The sequence below is a fragment of the Saccopteryx bilineata genome, chromosome 5 (assembly GCF_036850765.1).
Source record: "Saccopteryx bilineata isolate mSacBil1 chromosome 5, mSacBil1_pri_phased_curated, whole genome shotgun sequence".
Taxonomy (NCBI): Eukaryota; Metazoa; Chordata; class Mammalia; order Chiroptera; family Emballonuridae; genus Saccopteryx; species Saccopteryx bilineata.
The window spans coordinates 120000465-120023599 of NC_089494.1; the positions used below are offsets into that span (position 1 = coordinate 120000465).

A 23135-nucleotide genomic window follows, 5' to 3' on the forward strand; every position below is an offset into this window, starting at 1 on the left:
AATTATGCCCCTGGAACAGCCATTAAACCTCCAGGGAGTGGGCAGGCTCACCGAAAGAAATGACTGATTGCAGTGGGGATGCTGCCTGCCCAGAGATCTGTGCCAGGGAAAGCCAAGGCTGGGGCTCCCTTGAGCTTTGAGTATTATTTTGTAATTCATGGGCATTACCGTACACTCACTACCTAATTTGCTGGTTTCTAAACTCTGAAATCCTCAAGACTCAATGACTGTGAGAGAGTTAGTGAACACTGGAAGAAGACCAAAGCACCATCCCTTTTAAAAGTCCTTACTTAGCACAGCAGTGACTTAGTGACTTGGAACAGAGCAGATTTTGCAGCTGATACTGTGCTTTTGGGGAGACTTTGAGCCCGACTAGAGGAATAAAAGTCTTTGAACTTGTAATTAAGAGTGCAAACCATTTCTTCCCACACAGAATTCTAAAAGAAAAAGAAAAAGAAAAAGAAAAGAATAGAAAAGAAAAAGGCTAGGCTTACGCACGCATACATGTGTGTATGTGCTGATATGAATTCTCACTTTATGCAAGGTGATGAAAGTAATATGAAAAAAATAATGGTTTTTCCCCCTTTAAATTGAGAAAGTTAAGAGAAAAGATTGACTACCTATACCAGGGGTCCCCAAACTTTTTACACAGGGGGCCAGTTCACTGTCCCTCAGACCGTTGGAGGGCCAGAATATAAAAAAAAAAAAAACTATGAACAAATCCCTATGCACACTGCACATATCTTATTTTAAAGTAAAAAAACAAAATGGGAACAAATATAATATTTAAAATTTAGAACAAGTAAATTTAAATCAACAAACTGACCAGTATTTCAATGAGAATTATAGGCCTGCTTTTGGCTAATGAGATGGTCAATGATCAGTTCCATCTTTGTCACTGCTAGCCATAACAAGTGATATGATGTGCTTCCGGAGCCGAGAGGCCAGTGTCCCGCATCATCGGAAGTAGTACTGTATGTGAGCAATGCTGCGCTTTGTGGCGCCTCCACATACAGTACTCCAGTACTGATCACCAATGAAAGAGGTGCCCCTTCCGGAAGCATGGCGGGGGCCTGATAAATGGCCTCAGGGGGCCGCATGTGGCCTGTAGGCCATAGTTTGGGGACCCCTGACCTATACAGTAAAACAGTTTTTCTGGGATTTTTCCCCCCAAGTACATTAGTGCTAAATGGATTCTTTGTGCTTCATATTAACAATACCATCAATTAGACTCTGGGGAGTAAAGTATGTTCTCAAAGTTTGAGGAAACTTGGCAAGTGCTACAGCAGTTTAAAAACATCAAAACATGTATTAATGTTTTAATTAATGATTCTCTCCGAAAAGGAGATACAAGTTGGCCAATTTTTGGAAATTCATGTTTTAGTTCTCTTTATTTCTCCTTTTCTGAATTGTCTGCTTGGTGACTTATCTAATATATCCCATCATTAAAAGTATTTTCTGATGCATAGTACCTGTGGAGACTTCCTCTATGAATGTTGCCATGGGTATCTTATTTAGAGCTCATGATTTCGAGGAGCTAGTTTATGAACAATGAAAGTGAGCAATGTTTACTAAAGCCCCTTGTTCTTCAAACAGCTTTGTCAACTCAAAACACAGCAGTGGATGGGGCTGCCCTTCCTTTTAGATATGTTAATGGTCATGACATTAATCTAAGTAGTGTACAATCTCACTGTATTAGCAGATGGAACTCAGTGAAACTGGCATATTATAAAATATTTCTTAAGACTAATACCGGGAAATGGACAGGCACAGTGTGCTTTACATAGCTCGTCTCCTTACCTAGACTCAAGAAAAACGTCATTAGCAAGCTAGTGCTCAGCTTACTTAGAAGGTGGGCAACCTAAACTCATGGGGGTGGGGCGTTCTCATGAGTTAAGGAATGAGTAAGTGATAGCAGGGATCTCCTAGGACAGTCCATGAACTAAACCCTTCTTAGAATCATCACTACTCTTCAGAACTAACAGAGTCAGACATTTGGCACAGACCTTTTAAAATGTTGACACACTAACAACAAAAGTGTGATTTCCGAATTTCCCTCTAGCAACCCTGTATCATACCCTAGAATCCAATGGCCAAGTTAAAAAATGTTAATTTATAGAACTTCAAAATAGAAACTGTCCAATAAAGTTGGACATTAAAATCTCACTCAGTTTAACAAGAATGGTCCAAAGACCAGATTACAAAGAGATTCAGGTTTTTCCTGTCAATGACAGGATGACCTACTATTGTCATGCGTTTTAAAAGAATGGCAGTTTAAGGGGATTCTGCTTTTGGGGAGATGAAGTAGTGTGATTTTCCTTATTTCTAGCACTAAGTACAACTAAAACACCCTAGATATCATGTGTAAAACAAACCTAATAATAATCTAAATGGTGGAGAGAAAAAGGCCATTATGGTATAAAGATCTTTAAACCCAAAGAACAACAATGGTGAGTACCCTAGACTTTCTTTTGGCCTTATATATCTTAACCTTATTGCTGAGAAAGCTAGCAACCCAAAGAGATCAACTGCTATGGGAAAAAAAATTCCCATTGCAAGTTTGTCTTCTGTAATCTATGGACAATGAAAGGGAAGCATAAAGAGTCAGAGCACCCTTAGACAAGAACTGTTCTATGCCGCCAAGCACCGGAGACAAATTTCTGGCCCACCACAATCCAGCCATGCCATTAAAAGGCACCCAGAGGTTCCAGCCAGGGTGTCAGAGACTCAGCAGGGACTGAACCTGGACTTTAATCCTTGCCAGAGAGTGAGAAAGCCTCTCCCTGTGGTATCAATGGAGAACACATGTGTGATGGAGCCTGGACTTGGACCCCACTCAGCAGTAGTATCAGGAACCCCACCCACTCCCTTCAGGGATGATATCAGAGATGGCTTAGTCAAGAGTCAGAACATTCACTATAGCCCAGTGATATCAGGGGAAGAAAGTTATCATAGAGAAGAACAACACATATTTGATAAAATGGCTAATCCACAATAAGACCTATACACCATTTTAAGTATTAGTACAGACCTGTAAAGGCACATGATGGATAAATTGATAGAACTTGAAGGAGAGATAGGCAAACACACAATTATATTTGGAAACAGCACCAGTGAGTACCAATCATGTGCAAGGCACTCTGTTATGTCTCGTGAACGTGCTAGTGACAAGGAAGACTTAGCCCTGACCTCATGAAACTCGGGGCTTGTTGAAGAGGACAAGTATTTGTTGATGAAAAATTATTCAACTTGCCAGCATGATAAATGCTGAACAGGGAATCTCAGAAAGCACCAAAAGTTTATTCTCTCATTTAAAATGCCTTATTTTATGTAGCAACGTAAAAATTTAATAGAATCTCTGGTTCTATTGTTTTGTGACCTAGAGGTAATAAAAGACAATCAAGTTAGCCCAGTGTAGCCTGCAACACTCACCCACAGCCACCACACACGTCACAGCCAGGAATCAGAAACTCTCCAGGCACCTCTAATGCTTTCTGTCTTTCCCAATAACACAACCCTCATGAGCCCAGTTTCTGCATGTCCTCCTGATCTCCATGAGAGGCTTGATGGGACCTCCCAAAAGGAACTATAAACACGCTGTGCAGGGATTTCAAGGGTGGGATGTATAAAAGGATAGAAACGGTCCGGCTGAATAGAGGCCGACTTACCACAGTGTGAATTTGATGCTTCCGTCTTTTACCCAGGTCAATTATGTTTATTCCATTGTAGTAAAGGTTTTCCATACATCCTTGGAAGTTTTTCTTTAAAAAAGTCCCAGGTTTGCCTGGCACTGGAATTCCTCCGAAACTAAGCTTTATAAGGAGAAAGAAAAAACAAACAAACAAAATAAAACATCTTTGTTATAGCTCTGAAGAAACAGGAAAGAAAAGTGAATTTCAGTAGATTCAGTTGTATGCATGAGTCAAGTGGCTCAAATAATTATAGATGCCACTTTATTACACAGTTAAAAGGATACTGATTAGCCCACACAGAAATAACCATCATTGATTGCTTTTAAAGAGCTTACTTTACAAAACTATTCACGTCCTTTCTGAATGTTCTTAAAACTAAGTAAAACAGCAATTTAGAGAAGGATGGGAAAATTAAAAGGGAATCAACATTTTTGTATTTATCTCTGATGCAAACCTCTGGAGAATGTGGCCAAGCTAAAGCCAAGGAACCAGCAAAATATGGTTTTTATTCAGCTACAGACAGACCTAGTGTAAAAACCTGCACTTCTAAATAAGAAAAACCTCTAAGTATATAGTTGTTCACTATTTTCTGTCAAAATGAAAAATAGGAAGAGATTCAAAAGGCCCATACAGTTTTTTAAAGGAAATAATCAAGAATCAATATGATAGAATCTCACTTAGCTGTCAATAATGGTATTAAATATTTGTGATGCAATGAAAAATGAGTAAAATTCATTGAAAAAATGCAAGAATTATAACTGAATGCAAAGTAAGAGGTCAACAATGTATTTGAAGAAAACACACTGAAGCTGTTCCTGGTAATTTGTCTCAAGAAGGGACATAGAATAGTAATTTTCTTTTCTTTTTTTTTTGTGACGAAGACAGAGAGAAAGACAGAGAGAGAGACAGATAGGGATAGATAGACAGGAAGTGAGAGAGATGAGTAGCATCAATTCTTTGTTGTGATACCTTAGTTGTTCATGGATTGCTTTCTCATATGTGCCTTGACCAAGGGGCTACCACAGACTGATTGACCCCTTGCTCAAGCCAGCAACTTGGGCTCAAGCTGGTGAGACTTGCTCAAACCAGATGAGTCTGTGCTCAAGCTGCTAAATTATTTTTTATCACTTGTCTTTCCAGTAAAAATTACTACAAATGGCTTTTGTGCTGAAAATATTATCTTAAAAACCTGATCTCTTATGAGTGTAATTATGTCTCTCCCAACACCATTTGAGGAGAAACCCAGGATTTTTTTTCTCACTGATTTAAAATGTTACCTTCATCACATACTTAACCATACTGATGTTTGGGTGAGTTTCAGGAGGATGTGTTATCTCAATCAGCACGTCCTCTTCTTAGCTGTATAGTTAACTAATATACCAGAGGCTACTGTTAGATGTTTATTTTTCTCTATAAGTTCTAAACTATTGTAAAACACTGTTTCTTTATACATACCATATATAGTAAAGATTATAGTCATATTGCTCAACTTGACTTAACATTGCTTTACTTTATTAAGAGAATTATCTGATATATTTACTTAATTTACTTTAAAGTTTTATTTCAGAATAGTTTTATTTTAAATAGTCTGTTGAAATTTTGATTGAGAATTTAGTATATTCATTAATGCACTTGGAGAAGAATATTTGAAATATTTCAAATTTCTCTACAAGAACCCAGTGTCTTTTCTTATTTTCAAAATATTTTGATAAGACCCTGTATCTAAGGTTAACATTTTATTTCCCTGGTTCATATATTCATTATTAAATTAATTCTGAGAATTTTTAAAAAGATATGTATATATATTATTTTATTCAGTTTTATTAGAGAGAGAGGAGAGACAGAGAGAGAGAGAGAGAAGGGAGAGGAGCAGAAAGCATCAACTAACATGTGCCTTGACCAGGCAAGCCCAAAGTTTTGAACCAGTGACATCAGCATTCCCAGGTCAACACTTTATCTACTGCATCACCAGAGGTCAGGTCTGAATTTTATTCTTTAAAAATTTTCATTGTAAATTAATTATTTCAATAAATTAAACATTTTAGCATATAAATCAATTGCCAATCAATGTTTTCTTTATCCAGATACTTTTATATTAAGTAATAAAATTTTAGTTCATTTCATGGAATTTTTGAGGGAATTATAATATGACATAATTAAAACATTTTACTATTTTGTATACTCAATTTTTATACATTTTTTTGTTTGTTCATTTCATTAACCTGGTCAAAACTTCCTAAAATCTAGTCAAAAAATTTTAAATAATATTAAATAGAAATTATGGCATATGATTTTCAAAAAATAAGTGCACTTTTTATATGGTTTCCAAGAACGTATAATACTTACTCCAATTCCACATCACATTAAAAAGGTCTCTCACATTTATTTGCTTATTTATTTATTTGTTTGAAATCAGAAATAAATTCTCAGTTTTATCTATTGGCTTTTCAGATATCTATTTGACACAATATAGGGTATATTCTTTTCAATCCTCTAATGAACTGAATTATATTATTAGATCACACATTAATAGATTATCTTAGGTTTAACCACATCTGTATTTCTGTATTTCATTTTCCTTAAAATATGTGCTCATATTTTAAGTAGTATACAAACTTAAGATCTAGTTTTTGTCTTTTCTCAAGTATTTATATAAAGTCTAGATATGTCTCTGAGAAAAACTAATGGAGTTTTATCTTTGACTCAATTTAAAAAATGGCTCATACAACTTGGAAAATACTCTGAAAAACAAATGAATTAATATGCTACCTTCCCAAATGTTTCATAAAATATTTCTTTGATAACTCACCAAATCGTCCTGTGATTTATTGCAGTATTCAAATATTTTCAATTTGAGTCATTTACATTAAAAAATCAATTTCTGTTTTGTAAATCTTTTGCGTACATCAAACATGTAGTGCTGTGATGTTTAGCCTCTGGTCTGCAGACCAGTGCTGTCCACTAGAAACTTTGTGCCGGTACATGGAAGAGTCAACCAGGACTCCTCGTACAACACAGCTCACTCTTTTGCAGATCAGCATGAAATTTCTAGGGAACTGGCAGTTGAAACCACTTGTGTAATGTAAAACTATCATAAAATATTTGTTTCTTTTACTTATTACTTGCTTAAAAAATATTTTTAAAGAGTAGTTTTAGATTTATAGCAAAATTAAGAGAAAGGTTTTCTTTATATTCTCTGGCCTCACACATGCATAGCCTCCCTTCTTATAGACATCCCTCACTATAATTTGGTACATTTGTTATTGTTGGTGAACCTTTGACACATTAAAATTACTCAAAACCAATAGTATGCATTATAGTTCATTCTTATTGTTGTGTGACCCATGATTTGAACAAACATATAGTGTCATGTATCTACCATGAGGTCCTTGGGTTACAACAGTCTTGACATATGGCATATCGAGTTCTCACTCCCGTAAAAACTTTAAAAAATTGAGACGTGAGTGTTTCAGCTTACATCATTAGCTTCATACTTAACGGAATATGTGGACAAACTAGTTTAGTTGTGCATGGTGGAAGAATACGTAGCAACATGGTTTATGAGTGAGGGAGTTGGTGTCTGTCCCCCAGTAGGATTACCGACGCCATTTTGGACTGTTAAAAGTGCAAGTGTTACATTTGTGTTAGGTTAGGGTGTGTTTTGAGTTACACTAAAATCTGGTTTATGTCACTGTTAGGAATTGAACTGTGTTGTAACCCGAGGACACCCTGTACTGTATTATCCTGAATATTTTCACTTCACTAGAAACCCCCTGTTCTCTGCTAGTTCATTTCTCTCTGCTGACTCCCATCCATGGCAACAATTTATCTTTTTCCTGTACCCATAGTTTCTTCTTTTCCAAAATGTCATACAGTTGTATGACATTCACACAGTATGTAACCTTTTTGTATTAGATCCTTCTACTTAGTAATATAGATTTACATTTTTATGCTATTACGCTAGTATATCTTTTTTATGGCTGATAGCTCTTTTTCTTTTTTAGTGCTGAATAACTTTCTATTATCTAGATGAACCACAGTTTATTTGTTCACCAACTAAAAGACATCTCATTGTTTCCAAGTTTTGATAATTATAAATGAAACTGCAATAAGCATCCAAGTGTGCTTATAAATTCTTCTTCATTTTTTATAATTTTAAATAAATAATACTAATTTTTCTTTTAATTTTTATGTTGTTGACCAGCTTCTTTAAATTGTAAAAGTGTCTTTAATATTCCACTTCACTCAGTGATGTGGAGACATACTAGTCACAAGGCAATATTTTGAAAAGAAGGAAAGAAGAAAACACTGTTTAAATAGCTAAATGTCTTGTTTGAAAGGCTTGGGGTACAGATAGTTTTTAAAGTCATATAGTATGAAGGATGCTGTATATAACACAATTGCAGTTTCCTGCCCCATTAAGGAGAGGAAAAGCTTTTTTCTAATCTGGGTAGGTAATGTTTGAGGAAATTTGGTGGGGACAAGGGTGAAGTCAGGTAGCAGTGTGGACCTACACTTTGGTTCTCTGTGGGAGATTGCCACCTGATAAGATTTGGGTGGTGGTGGACAGAGGTCACACAGATTTTGGAAATCACATAGTTCTTTCTCCTCTGATTCCCGTAGCAGTGAAGGCTGTTAGCCTATAAGAAATGCCTGCAATTCTGCAATTCATTCAGGCCCCAGAGCAAAACTTGGGTGGAAAAAGATTGACAACAGCTGAAAGAAGGTGGAAACGAAAGTATGTAAAAGCTGCTTCAAAATAACCTGGTCACTCTAGAATAGTGTGAGGCAGGCTGTGTTAGCGACTCCCAACCTGTGTGAGCAGGATGAGGAAATAAGGATGGACCAAAGTTCTCAGTCAATTCATAAAGGGATAATGGCTAGATTGGAGGTCTGAGGGACTCATGTGACTAGACCTCACAGCTATGAAGCCATGGCAGGTACTTCGTACAGCTGCTACAGAGGCTGACCCTTAACTCCTATGCCTCCCCTGACACAGGACAGTACCCCAGCCCTGCAGCCTGTGATCTAACTAGGGGGGATAATTAGAATGGGAAAGAAGAAACCTCAGTGTTCCCCATTCACACAATAGTACGCTAAGTCTTCAGTAGGCATCTGATATCATTCCCCATCAAGGTTAGATTTGTTTGCCATCAGGGCACATAGGGACAGATGAGCATATTGAATTCAGTTGGAGAAAAGAAGCAAAATTGCATTTCTGTACAGGTGAGTGTGGCAAATTTTTAACCTGGTTTGTATTTTTAAATTCTTCCAGTAGTTCAGAATTTGAGATTATAATGGTTTTCCTGAATTACAGACTTAGTTTATTATCAAATAAATGAAAAAATATTTGCTTCATATTGACATAAGAAAAATTCTGAGATATTCACAATAAATTACAGCTAACAGAGGGTCAGAGTGGGAGCCACAGGAGGAAATTAGCAAAAGACCACTCGCATTCCTCAATAGATGTGAAACATTGCATCACCTTTCAGCTCTTACCTAGAAGGAAGGGTCACTCCCTGATGCTACCACATTGTGCTAACTAACACATGAACTTTCTGTACTGTTGCCTACAACCAATCCAAAAGAAGCAAAGACTTCTTCCTTGTGGACTGTGCACATACGTGTGTGAGTGATATCATCCATCTTTCACCTTTTTACAGAGAAATGTCTAAAGCAGCCCCCTCAGGAGTTTCTCTGGTGGTGCTCAAACACGAACATGTCTTGTACTTTCTGTGGGACCTTGGGCAAAATATTGCTCTCAGTCTTTGCGACTCATTTTCCTCATGTACAAAATGTCGATGGCAATAACAGTTCTCTCATGTGAATAAGCTACATAGTGTGACTAGGTAATATGAAAATCCAAGTGCCAGTACACCCGAAGCATTTAGAATAGATCCTGGCGCCTGGTGCTCGCTGCTGGCAGGACTGTGCTTGTTGGCAGCAACTTCTCAGTGCAGAGGTCCTTCCAAAATGGTATCTTGCGGCCTGATTTCCAAGGATTTCTAAATAAAAACTGTATGAATGGTAACTTTTCTAATACTTGGCAATCTGAAGCTTGTAGTGTTTTTCGTGGTTATTTTATATTAACAACAATTAAACTGAGTAATTTTTAAAATTAATAAACAGACTCTTCCCTAGCATCCTGTACAAATTTTTTTCTGATTGTCGGAGAGCTGGAACTAAATAGCTCCTTTAAAAAGGTCCATTGGTCATTTTGAGCTCCATATATCTTTATTAGAGAAAAAGGAGAGAGAGATATCTTGCTATAATTTTATGATCACTATGTTTAATGATATTCATTCAAACTTAGGAAAAATTCATGGCAATAAACTCAGGTCTCCTTAGTGGCTTTTCTCTGGCCTTGTTTGGATCAGGACTCCTGTTCTGAAGATTCCTTTCTCCGACTCACATTTCTGATACTCCTGAAGTTTCTTACTTGTTGTGTCTGTCTCACCTTTGCTCTGACCTGCTGATTTGTAATGGTAAGGCACACGTGGGTAGGGTCCAAGTGACTGTCTTCCTCAAAACTTCTTAAAGCTTCTAATGCTTGCCCTGGCTTGGTTTGCTGAGCAACACGGAGTCCGTAGCCCTTCTGGAAGAATAGCATCAAAGGAGCGTTCATTTTCTGCCATTTCAAATGAAACCAGAAACCTCAATTTTCATGGGAAATCTTTTGAGTTTTAAATATGAGCATGAATTAAAATAGTGGGGGGAAAAATCACACACACACAAAAAGAACCATCTTGATTTCCCCAACTATTTTGTTGATATCAAGTGTTTTGTTAATACCTATGTTTCTTTTCCAAGGTCCCAGAGCCATCCAAGGAGACCTCAATCTGAAAAGCCTTCCCGTGGAAAAGCGCCAACCCCCCCCCCCCCCCCGCCTTGTTTCCTGCCTGGCCCCGCACACTCCCACGACTGCGACTGCGCAGCACCTTCCGACCTCAGCCCAGCTGCTATCCCTTATGTTTCAGTTCAGTTTGGCCTCAATCTCTCAGAAAAGAGTTCACTTTAGTAAGAACAATACTGACATTTATTGATTGGTTTTATATATTGGTCATGCTTCCTAGACCTTTCTTTCTAGTTTTTTGTTTGTTTGTTTGTTTTGTAATTTTTGAGTCAGATATTATAGTTTGCTCCACTTTATACTGAAGAAACAATGGCCAGCAGAGGAGTAGCAGCTTGATTAAGGCCACATCATTGAGAAATGCGGGTGCTGGACTTCCACTCCTCAAGAGCCTCATTTCCTGCCCACAATGCAATGCTGGCTGGCCTATAGCTCCTGTTTTTGGCTCCAGAGAGTAATCTTGTCAATGAATCAGGCCAGGCTAAGGTACACTACATGTCCCAGTGTGCCTGACACTTTCCCATTTTCCAAACTGAAAGTTTCCTATCCTCGGGGTCCCCTGAGTTCTGCACAGACTGTGCTACCGTTCGGTGAACTTCTCCCGTCCCTGACTGAAAGAAGGAGAGGTGATGGACAGTAGAGCAGCTGACCCTACCACTATTTTCTTCATGGCATAAACCAGCTGCTCCTATTGTTCTGCCAGTTACCCTGAATCCCAAGCTACAAGAGGTTCTGCACCTGAATGCATGCAGGCTAAGACTTTACTGGCTGTATGCAGACCTTTTTTTTTTTTTTAATTATTGTTAGTGTTGCTCTTGGTCCAAATGTGATCAGTTGTGAGCCTATGGCTCCTGTCTTCAAATAGGCATTTTTTCACAGACTCAGAAAAATTAGATGCTAACATAGTCTAATTTGGTCTATATATACATATATATATATAATTTTACATATATTCATATATAATTTTTGTCAGAATAAATGTACAATATTTTTTTTTAATTTATTCATCTTAGAGAGGAGAGTGAGAGAGAGAAAGAGAGGAGGGGGGAAGAGAAGGAAGCATCAACTCCCATATGTGCCTTAACCAGACAAGTGCAAGGTTTTGGACTGGCGACCTCAGTGTTCCAGGTCGACGCTTTATCCTCTGTGCCACCACAGGTCAGGCTACAATATTTATTTTTAAATGAGAGGAGAGGGGGATAGAGAGACAGACTCCTGCATGCGCCCCAACCAGAATTCACCCAGTGGCCCCCATCTGGGGCCAATGCTCTGCTCATCTGGGGCCAAACTGCAACTGAGCTATTTTTAGCACCTGAGGTGGAGGCTCCAGAGAGCCATCCTCAGTGCCTGGGGCCAACATGCTTGAATCAATCGAACCATGGCTGCAGGAGAGAAAGAGAAAGAGAGACAGAGAAAGATGGAGATGGAGAGTAGAGAAGCAGATGGGAGCTTCTCCTGTGTGCTCTGACCAGGAACTGAACCAGGACATTCACATACCAGCTGACACTTGACCACTGAGCCAACTGGCCATAGCCTAATGTACAACATTTTTACCTTAGGTTATTTAAACAGTGATTTAAATCATGTATATTTCAATATTTATTCAAGAAGTTCATTAGAAATCCTCACTTCAGTATCTCCCACATGGCCAAGCAAGAATAGCTCCTGATAAAAACTGATGAGTTAGAGGCTCCCTCACAGCATCTCAGAGGTCCCTACCAAGACAGCTCTGAGATGACTTTGAGCCCTGACCTATCCTCTTCCCTCCTTGTCCTCCTGGATGTGGCACATAGACCCGTAGGGCTGAGCAATGGCCACAGGGCAGCTGCTGACAGCATGGACAAGGCTTGGGCGTGTGGGATGTGTTTGTCAAGGTACATTTGTCAAAACAGGAGAGGAAAGCATATTTTATTCAAAAGTTTGTTAGCTTATTTTTAACTCTTCAAATATTTAGACTTCTGGTATGTGGGATTGTGTTCGCATGCCTGCCTCAGGCCCTGCAAGCATTCGACTGGAGCCTGGCTGACTTTATACCAATTTGCTGATGATTTCAATAATGTAGCCCAGTCCAGCAAGCCTTAGAAGCCATATTGGATAAATAAAACCTATCCCACCCCCCTCAGCTAGCAAAAATAGAACAGGAATTTTATATGTTGTTTTTCTTTTTTTTTTAGTTCTTGTTAAAAATAATGATTTCTGTGTATATAATACTGGTAATAAAATAGTTCCTCAGTTATGTTCCACAGAATTAGTCTACTTTCAATATATATACATTTAAAAGAAACCTTTATATTACATTTCACTGTTACAAAACTTGATCAAACATACAATTACAAGTCCACAAATTACATTGTGAGTTTAAATCTATAAAGATATAATGGTCCCCAAGTAATGCAGTTTTAAGACTTGAATTCAGGCAAAGGCCATGATAAGGGCCAGAACCAACTTGTATCTTGAGTGATTAACCTTCCTGCAGAGAGAAAACCCAGTTATGAGAAGGCTCTCCAGTCCAATGGCAGCACAGAGCTGGGCCTCAAACCTTGCTGTTGCTATTCTGGCTATTGGGAAATAAGGATGAGAGAAAAATTGATTTCTTGTCTTGATTTTATGTTTGTAATATGGGACATCATAAGCTCCCTCACAAGGCTGTTTAAGGGATTAAACAAAATCACAAATGATATTCAATAGAAAAACTTTATTCCTTTGCATCTGTTCATTTTTTCCCCTTATTTTATTTTCTTCTATATATTTTTCTCTGTGAAGGCCTTCCACTTTAACTTTGCAATGGATTCTCAAAAGGAAAAAAAGGGTCAATAATAATTATACTATCACCTGATCTAAAAACCAGTTTTCTTAGTGATCTGTAGTTATTTAAATCACCAAATACAAGGCCCTGGCCAGTTGGCTCAGCAATTGGCTCAGCAGTAGAGCGTTGGCCCAGTGCATGGAAGTCCCGGGTTTGATTCCTGGTCAGGGCACACAGAAGAAGCACCCATCTGCTTCTCCACCTTTCCTCCTCTCCTTTCTCTCTATCTCTCTCTTCCCTTCCAGCTGCCAAGGCTACATGGAGCAAAGTTGGCCCCGGGTGCTGAGGATGACTCCACAGCCTCCACCACGGGTGCTAGAATGGCTCCAATTACAGCAGAGCAACGCCCTAGAGGGACCGAGTATTGCCCCCTGGTGGGCATGCCGGGTGGATCCTGGTAGGGCGCATGCAGGAGTGGGTCACCCCTACTCCCCCCCCTCCCCGCCCCGGGCTTCTTATTTCGGAAAAAAAGAAAAGTACATCACCAAATACATAGCTGTCTGTGTCTGGCCAGTCCTTTAATCATGTGTGAGTTCTAAGAGAGGCAATGTCAGTTAAAGTGAGGATGGCAGAAGGGGTCACCTCTGAGCATAGGGGACCTATTAGGAACTTCTTATGAAAAGTAGGGCATGGACTGATATATTATATTCACAAAAGAAAGCTTTCTTCATTTCCTTAAGAAATACTGAGTGTGTGTTATGTACTGGACATAATCTCATAGAAATAAGTATAAGTAAAAAAAAGGAATATCTCACCCTTATGATAAACTTAATTTTGATAGCTAGGGTGAAGATGATGAGAGAAATGATTAAAAATATGTAAATTTAATAATATAATAAAGTGATATGTTTTTGGAAAAGACTATAAAAATCAGAGGTGCAATCTTAGAAGCCATTATAAGAAATATCATTAAATCATGTGTTCTATTGCCCTGGTTTCTTCTTAAAATGCTTATTTTGTGTGTCATAAAAAAATTCAAAATTTTAGAAGCAATATAAAGCTTACTTCTTCATTGACCTTACTCTCTTATAATCTGCCTTACACATGTTTTTAGTATCCTTCCAGATGTTTTTCTCTGCCTCAGTGATTTCAAGTCTATATATTCTTTTATATTATTTTAAACACAGGTAATATTTATACTTCACTTCACCTTGATTTTTTCCATTGAACAATTAATATTGGAGCTGGTTCATGTCAGAACAGGTAGGGCTGCCTTCCTCTATTTAAGGGATGCATAATGCTTCCACTTGAGTTTCTCAAGCACACACAGTTAACATGGTGAGCTCAAGTCCAAGTCCTGCCTGATGGATAGTAAAAGTAAAAGAGAGGCCCTGACCACTTGGCTCAGCAGTAAATCATCAACCCACCATGTGAATGTCCCCAGTTTGATTCCCAGTTAGGGCACACAGAAGAAACAACTATCTGCTTCTCCAGCCCTCTCCATCTCTTTTCTCTCTTTCCTTCTCTTCCCGTCCTACAGCCATGGTTCAGTTGGAGCAAGTTGGCCCAGGGCGCTGAGAATGGCTCCATGGCCTTGCCTCAGGCACTAAAATAGCTTGGTTGCTGAGCAGCAGAGCAAAAGCCCCAGACGGGCAGAGCATCACCCTATAGGGGGCTTGCCAGGTGGATCTCCTTTGAGGCACATGCAGGAGTCTGTCTCTCTGCCTCCCCTTTATTTTACTTAAGAAAACAAACAAACAAACAAAAAATTAAAGGTGAAACCTTTCAATTCAGATGATTTTATGTTTATACAGACAGCAAAGGGAAGAGTAGCCAAACATGGCAGATGTTCATGATCTTTGTTGTGGACACTAACACCAAAACAAAACAGGTCAGATGACCACAAAGCTGCTCATTGCAGGCCTCCTTTACACTTGAGTGTCAGGAGAATCCCAAGGTGCCTCCTAGACCCAGAACAGCTGTCATGTAAGGCTTTGGCTACATGGCTTATATGGGTAGTGCAAGATCATCTGACACCCTGGAGGATCTGTTTCACTATGGAGTTGCCATAATATTTTAACCCCCTTTGGTGAAGTTTAGGGGGGTTTCTAATATTTTAGTATTCCTAAAATATTGCCCATTGCACATATTTGTTTATGTGTAGAATAAATTGCAAGAAACAGAATTGTTGGGTTAAAATGTGTGTTTTTTCCATTTTAAAAGATATTGCCCTGGCATTAAGCTAAAGTGAAATAAGCCAGACAGAAAAAGTCAAGTGCCATATGATTTCACTTATATGTGGGATCTAATGAACAAAATAAACTAACAAGCAAAATAGAGACAGACTCATAGATAGAGAGCAGGCTGACAGCTGCTGGCAGTGAGACTTGGGAAGAAAAGTGGATGGATTGAGAGAAAAAGAAAAATGGAGAGAAAAAAAACTCATGGACATGGACAACAATGGGGAGATGATTGCCAGGGGAGGTGCAGTGGGAACAGGTGGAGGAGGGGATAGGGGGATAAATAGTGATGAACAAAATCTTGGGGTGGTGAACACACTGTACAATATACAGAGGATGTATCATCAAAATATACACCTGAAACATATATAATTTTATTAAACAATGTCACCCTAATAAAGCCAGTTAAAAAGATGCAGTCCCACAAATAATGTAAGAAATATTTTTATTTCTTCATGTCCATAACAACATTTTAAAGTTTTTGACCTTGTCAATCTAAATTAAAAGATATATTATTGTACAGTAAATTTGCATTTCTTTTCTTGATGGAGGTTGATCATCTTTTCATGTATTTGAGAAGTTGTATTTTTAATAGTCATGCTCTTTATCTATTTGTCTAGTGAGTTATCTTTTTACAAATAATTTGTAGAATTTTTTTTATTTATTAATTACATTTTGTATGTTTTCAAGTTATTTGGGAGGTGATGTCATTATATATGCATTTTTGTGGATTATGAATATATTTTTAATTTTTAGATGGACAAAATTGTTCATATGTTATACTTCGAGGTTTCTGAAGTTTACATCATAACTATAAGGACTTCCCACAATATTTAATTTTAAAAACACTACTTCATATTTTTTAAAACTTTGATAAAACTTATTTTTGAAGATATATACAGACACACATGTAATTTTAAACATTTGGAGGTTTTAATTTAATCTAGTTGGGATTTTTTACTAACAAGTCTTATTAAATTACAGTTTTTTATTTTGGAAAATGCCTTTTCAGTATTTAGAACTTATAAACTATATAAGAATCTCAGAGAAACAAAATATCTACAATCCTAAACATCTCTCTTTTCCGAAGCCCTCCTGCTCCAGGCAGGAACTGAGGTAAGCTGCCGTAGTGTCCCTCACAAGTATGTAGGGACAGTCACATGGGCTGAGTGATGGGAACTGGGGTGACATTCCAATGAGAAGCAAAAGAATACATTTTCTGCTTTTCATTTTAGTTTGATAAAAGATTCTCTGAGCCATTGTCAGAATTTGTCTTCTTGGTAGCAAGCAGGAGAAGCAGACACCTGCAGATACGACAGGTGGTCAATGTCCTAGTAGATGCCTCAGAGAAAAGCATTATGCTGCTTGATTGATATGCTTAAAGGGGTCCAAGAAAGAAGAATGAAAGCTACCATATCTTCTTGCCAAACATTATCATATCATGCTAAAATCTAAAGAGGAACATAGATTTGCATAACATAACCAGCCCAGAGATAGAATTTGATAGGGCATAGCTCTAGAATAGTAGTATAAGCTCTGACAATTGGTCACTGGGACCCGGGCACCTGAGTTCAGCCATCCTTCTTGCTGGCGGTGTCCAGTGCTCAGATGTGCACAGATGGGACCATGGCAGAAGTGAATCCCTTACCCAGATTCTAATTGATGAGCCATGCTCTTATACAATAAACTGTAGGTGTAAAAGTTAGCTCTATTCCTTCCAATGAGTGCTGATATGGCGTCTGAGTAACAGAAGTTGAGTGTTTTCACTTTGCAGATTTACATAACTGATTAGTGGTAGAGTACCTGGAACTCAAGCTTTCAGTTCCCAGTGCTCTTCTCCACGTGACCTTACTGGGAAGCTTCAAACACTGTTCTGAGAGTGCTCCTGATGCATACCTCCTGCATTCCAGTAGCGCCAATGTCCAGCATCACTGTCCCGGTCCATCTGTCTCCACTTATCCACTTATGATCATCTGAGCTAGCTGGTAAGCACTCTGGAAGGGGCTTGGATTTTGTGAAGCAGAAGTTGCTTCGTGGGAACATTACAAGGTTTTTTTTGTTGTTGTTGTTGTTGTTTGTTTTACTAGGGAACCCTTTTTATGAGATACAAAGAAATTCAGGCAGTCCCTAAAAATTATCTGTTCCCATGTCATGCATTGTGTCTTCATTGGAATTTTTTCCCTAAATACTGACACTCACTTCAGTACTATTCAGCTGTGATTGCCTACAGATTTTCCACACAGGAGACTACAGGCAGATTGTCATGATCTCCAAGATAAATGTTAAAGCAGGTAACTAGGTAAACTTTACAATCAATTTATGCCGTTAGAGGTAAGGTATTGGTGAGTGGTGAGAGTGGTGAGACTTAAAAATTATTTTATGTTTTTGGTCATCCTCAAGTTCATAAAAGATATATATCTCTTTGCTTTCAGGAAATTGCAATATTGTATATACTCTTTTTTTCTTATCACCAAAACAAAGTTGAAAAATGAGAATGATTAATATCCATAGACGTCTAGTCATTTTTTTGTGTGTGTGACAGAGACAGAAAGAGAGAGGCAGAGAGAGGGACAAATAGGGACAGAGAGGCAGGAACGGAGAGAGATGAGAAGCATCAATTCTCTGTTGCGGCACCTTAGTTATTCATTAATTGTTTTCTCATATGTGTCTTGACCAAGGGACTTCAGCAGAGTGAGTCACCCCTTGCTCAAGCCAGCGACCTTGGGCTCAAGCCAGCTACCATGGGATCACATCTATGATCCCACGCTCAAACTGGCGACCTTGACGTTTCAAACCTGGGTCTTCTGTGTCCCAGTCCAATGCTTCATCCACTGCACCACCACCTGGTCAGGCCATAGACATCTAGTTATAAGCAACTAAAAAAAAAGTCTATTGAGTCTCTTTCATTTGGAGTCAGAGAATGACAAATTCTGTTCTGAAGTTAATGAATGCCATATCTTATTCTCAGCATTCTAAACTAAGATTAAGATCAAAAGAGAAAATCTTTCCTATAGCTTATGACAGTGATTAAATAACAATCAAGACAGATCTTAATTTTACAATTATTCCTCTACACCTCCACTATTCAGTATCTGAATAGTGATTGAACTTGTCTTGTAACAAGATTTTCAACCATCTGTCCAGCAACCTCCTCCTTTCACCTATCCAGAAGTCTCAGCTTCAGAATAACTGCTTCAGAGTAACTGCACTGAAAGAGTGGTTCTCAAATGTGAGGGTCTATCACAGTGACCTGGAGGGCTTTTAAAACTGATTTCTGAGCCCCTCTTCCAGAGATTATGATTCAGTAATCTTAGGCGGAACATGAGCATATTTATTTTTAACAAATTTCCAGGGAATGTTAATTGGGATGGCTCCTGAAAAACACATTCAGAATTACTAGTCTAAAACATAAAACTAGTCATGTCACCATCCTGCAAAAACAATTTTTGTAGGCCCTGGCTGGTTTGCTCAGTGGATAGAGCATTGGCTTGGCATATAGATGTCCCAGGTTCAATCCCCAGTCAGGGCTCAGAGGAGAGGTGACCATCTGCTTCTCTCATGCTCTCTCTTACTCTCTCACAGCCAGTGGCTCAATTGGTTCCAGCATTGGCCCAGACAGCGGTTTCTTGGTGAATCCAGTTGGGGTGCATGCAGGAGTCTGTCTCACTATCTTCCCTCCTCTCACTTAAAAAGAAAAAAATCATTCTGTGGCTTCTCTTCCCCCATAATTTTAGTTCTCTAACAAGACTCACATGGCCCAGCAACACCTGGGTCTTCCCTCATTCCTGTTTTATCTCACACTATCCCTTCCTCACGTGATGTGTTGATAAAGATTTAAAATCTGATTATTCACAGTGCCCCCAATACACACACATGTATGTATGTGTGTGTACACCTGTGTAAGTAAATAAATATAAGATTATTTTACTGATATAAACAATATATAGACACAATATACAAAACATAATAATCTTTATTTTAAATTCCGTGTAACCAATTAATTCTTAAAGAATGCTTTCATTGAATTTTCACTGAACTTTTTTTATCTGTAATCACATACAGTCTTTGTCACATATCTTTTTCTATTTTTTTAAATTTTTCGACAACGTTTTACAAATGTAAAATTTTTTCTTAACACATAGACTGGATGATAGCAGGCCCAACTTGACCCACAAGCTGTAGTTTTTCTATCACTAGTCTAGACAATCAATAAAACAAGTCAAAATTTGATTTATATATAGTATTAGCCAATATGCCTCATGTACATATCCCCACCATGGTGGATTTCAAGCTATTGAAGGAATGGTGCTGAACATAGAGTTAGGAAAACATGCAGCCTAACAGCCTAATAGAGTGCATTTCCACCACACAGTATGGCAGAAGTAGGAAACCTTGAGTACATATAGATAGATGAGTGATGGCGAGATATTATATAGTAAAATTATTAAGAACCAATAACTTTATTATTTTTAAGTACTTTATTTAATTCTAAGTTTATATAACTTAATTTTTAATAATGGCTGTGTTGACCAACCAGCTTAAAAAATTCTTGAAAGTTACCAGTTAGCCCCCCTGAGTCAGTAGTAGCTATCTCCAACTCAACTGCCTGTCCCTTATTTCAAACCCCATAAACACTGGACCATGACAATCATGCCCTGGGCTCTGTAGCAAGCTCTCTGGTCTGGCCTATCTTTTTTACCTTCCTCCTCAGGCCAACCCTGCACTTCTTCTGAGATTCTGCAGTGTCCTCTACTGGCAGCTTATTGCCTACCTTCTAGTTTGAACTAAGTGTCTTCTCCCCAGGACCCTCACAGTGCCCAGTGCTGCTCTCCAGAGTAGCTTCTCCCTCCTTCTTCTGTCCCAGTCATTCCAGATCAGACTCTGACTATTAGATTCTAAGCTTCTCCATCTCAGGAACTCCAGCTCAGTAATCTCTTTTATTGCTTAGAATAGAGCTTGGTTGGGATACAGTAGGGGCACAATGTATACTTTTTTAAATTGAATGACCAGTAAAGATGGTTAACTCTGGCTTCCATTTTGCAGAATTTTGCAAAACCTTCTTTGTTTTGTAGCATTGGTACATACCATTGTCCCTCCTCTGTAAAAAAGAAACAATTGTTTATGTGTATCAGTCAAAAGTTTGCTTGGAATTAAAGGTTAAAACAAGTTTCTACAGTGCATATTTTAGATTACTTTGGGTTTTATGTGTAACTACTATTTTATTGAGATATAATTGATGTAACATTATGTTAGTATAATCCTTATACCTTCCATTTCTGCAGCTAATGTGATTTAATTTTTGGAAAAAGAAGGACTGAATTAACTAAGAGACCAAACAATTTAAAATTTTACATGGTTAGCAGATGCCTTGTGGGTTAACCACCATTATTTTTCAGCCTTTAGCCACACTCACTGGGAAGAATCGCTCCTCAGACTTCCCCACCATAGGCTGCCTGCGTTTTGATGGAGAAGAGAAGCCCAAAGATAAAGTATTTTCCTATTGCTCTTCTGTTTACTGGTTTTTATACTGATCCTGAACAGGCACCTGGGGGTTTCTACAGGGAGCACCAACTCACCTCATAGTCGATATCTAAGGCGTCTGCCTCTCCCTTGGTCCTGAAGTGCTGCGTGTACTTGTCCACGGTGAAGTTCACCTGCTTGCCCACCCGCTCAATCAGGACAGAATGCCAGTGCTGGTCATCCAGGAGGCTGCCCAGCATGGCTGAGGGTGGACCGCTGCTGAGCCGAGTTTTGCTGTCATCTGCAAAGGGGAGAGGAAAACAGGATGGCATCTGGGCCTAAGGGCAGCCTTGAACACTGGAATATTCCACAAGCAAAGTCAGCTCTCTCTATCCTAAAGGATCGTTCTCTACAGGCCTGGAACTGTACTGGGCTTAAGGGGGAATTACAAACTTTGCACACAAATTCATCCAGCATCAAATTCTAGGTCAATTGATAGCATACTCTCTTTTAAATATGAAATGACAGTTTTCAGTTCTTGAACAATTAAAGAATAAAAGCAATTCTATTTTAATGGTCATATGAATAATATTAAAAATAGAGATTATCACATTTAGAACTAATATTCTCTATTTGAATGTCTTTATTTATTTTAAATTTACTTACTTATTTTAGAGGGAAAGAAAGGGAGAGAGAAACATTGATCTGTACCTGTATGTGTCCTGACCTGGGATCGAACCACCTTTGTTTATTAGGACAGTTCTCTAGCTGATCAAATTATCTAGCCAGGGCAAATTTACCAACCTTTTTTTCTTTTATTCTTTGAGAGAGAGAGAGAGACAGAGAGAGGGAGAGAGAGAGAGATCAACTCATTGTTCTACTTATAGTTGTGTACCCACTGATTGCTTCTCATACATGTCCTGACCATGTTATAACAAGCTACCAGGGTAGAGCTGGTGACCTCAGTGCTCCGGGTTGACGCTCTATCGCCTTCAGCACCAGGCAAGGCCTGAATGACTTTGAAGAGAGAAAATGGATCTGGCATGGTACTTTGGAAAAGACCGAATTGGATATGTTCACAGTGAGTTAGGTACATCTGTGGGCAACGCCAGAGGGCAAGGAAATAATCATTTTAACTGTTGTTTTCAAGAGCCCATTATAGGAACAGCACTTCAGTGAAAATTTTATAACCTCTCTTTTTAGTCTCCTAAGGCAAAATTGTCTGCATTTCAAAATAAGGATTCTGAGGCTTAGTGAGTTGAAGTCTGTGTGCCCCAGAGGTACATCCAATACAGGCCTCCTTGGCCCTTTCACTCTGATAATGTCATGGATCTTATGTGTTTATTTAGCCTATGTGAGCTTGAAATACACCATTGGGGAGAACAGGACAGGTTTAGGTGAAGAGGGTCATTTGATTTTTTTTTTAATGATGGGGGTTTTGTTTTTGTTTTTTTATTTTATTTTATTTTATTTTATTTGTATTTTTGTATTTTTCTGAAGCTAGAAACGGGGAGGCAGTCAGACAGACTCCCGCATGCCCCCGACCGGGATCCACCCAGCATGCCCACCAGGGGGCGATGCTCTGCCCATCTGGGGCACCATTCTGCCTTGACCAGAGTCATTCCAGCGCCAGAGGCCATGGAGCCATCCTCAGCACCCGGGCCATCTTTTGCTCCAATGGAGCCTTGGCTGCGGGAGGGGAAGAGAGAGACAGAGAGGAAGGAGAGGGGGAGGGGTGGAGAAGCAGATGGGTGCTTCTCCTGTGTGCCCTGGCAGGGAATCCAACCCGGGACTTCTGCACGCCAGGCCGACGCTCCACCACTGAGCCAACCGGCCAGGGCCTTAATGAAGGGTTTTTCTTTTGTATCTTTTTTTTCTGAAGCTGGAAACGGGGAGAGACAGTCAGACAGACTCCTGCATGCGCCCGACCAGGATCCACCCGGCACGCCCACCAGGGGCGATGCTCTGCCCACCAGGGGTCGTTGCTCTGTTGCGACCAGAGCCACTCTAGCACCTGGGGCAGAGGCCAGGGAGCCATCCCCAGTTCCTGGGCCATCTTTGCTCCAATGGAGCCTTGGCTGCGGGAGGGGAAGAGAGAGACAGAGAGGAAGGAGAGGGGAAGGGGTGGAGAAGCAGATGGGCAC

General features: G+C 39.1%; 1 protein-coding gene across 3 annotated transcripts in view; it reads right to left on the reverse strand.

The window, feature by feature from the left end:
- The window catches only part of CNTNAP5 (contactin associated protein family member 5), an 884141-nt gene that overhangs the window by 449478 nt on the left and 411528 nt on the right, over positions 1-23135 (reverse strand). For all 3 annotated transcript variants that reach the window (XM_066280702.1, XM_066280703.1, XM_066280701.1), the window contains exons 6-7: positions 21108-21292; positions 3669-3812 (exon numbers count right to left, since the gene is read on the reverse strand). In XM_066280702.1, the coding sequence (XP_066136799.1) occupies positions 3669-3812; positions 21108-21292 (329 nt within the window). The remainder of the gene's footprint in view (positions 1-3668; positions 3813-21107; positions 21293-23135) is intronic.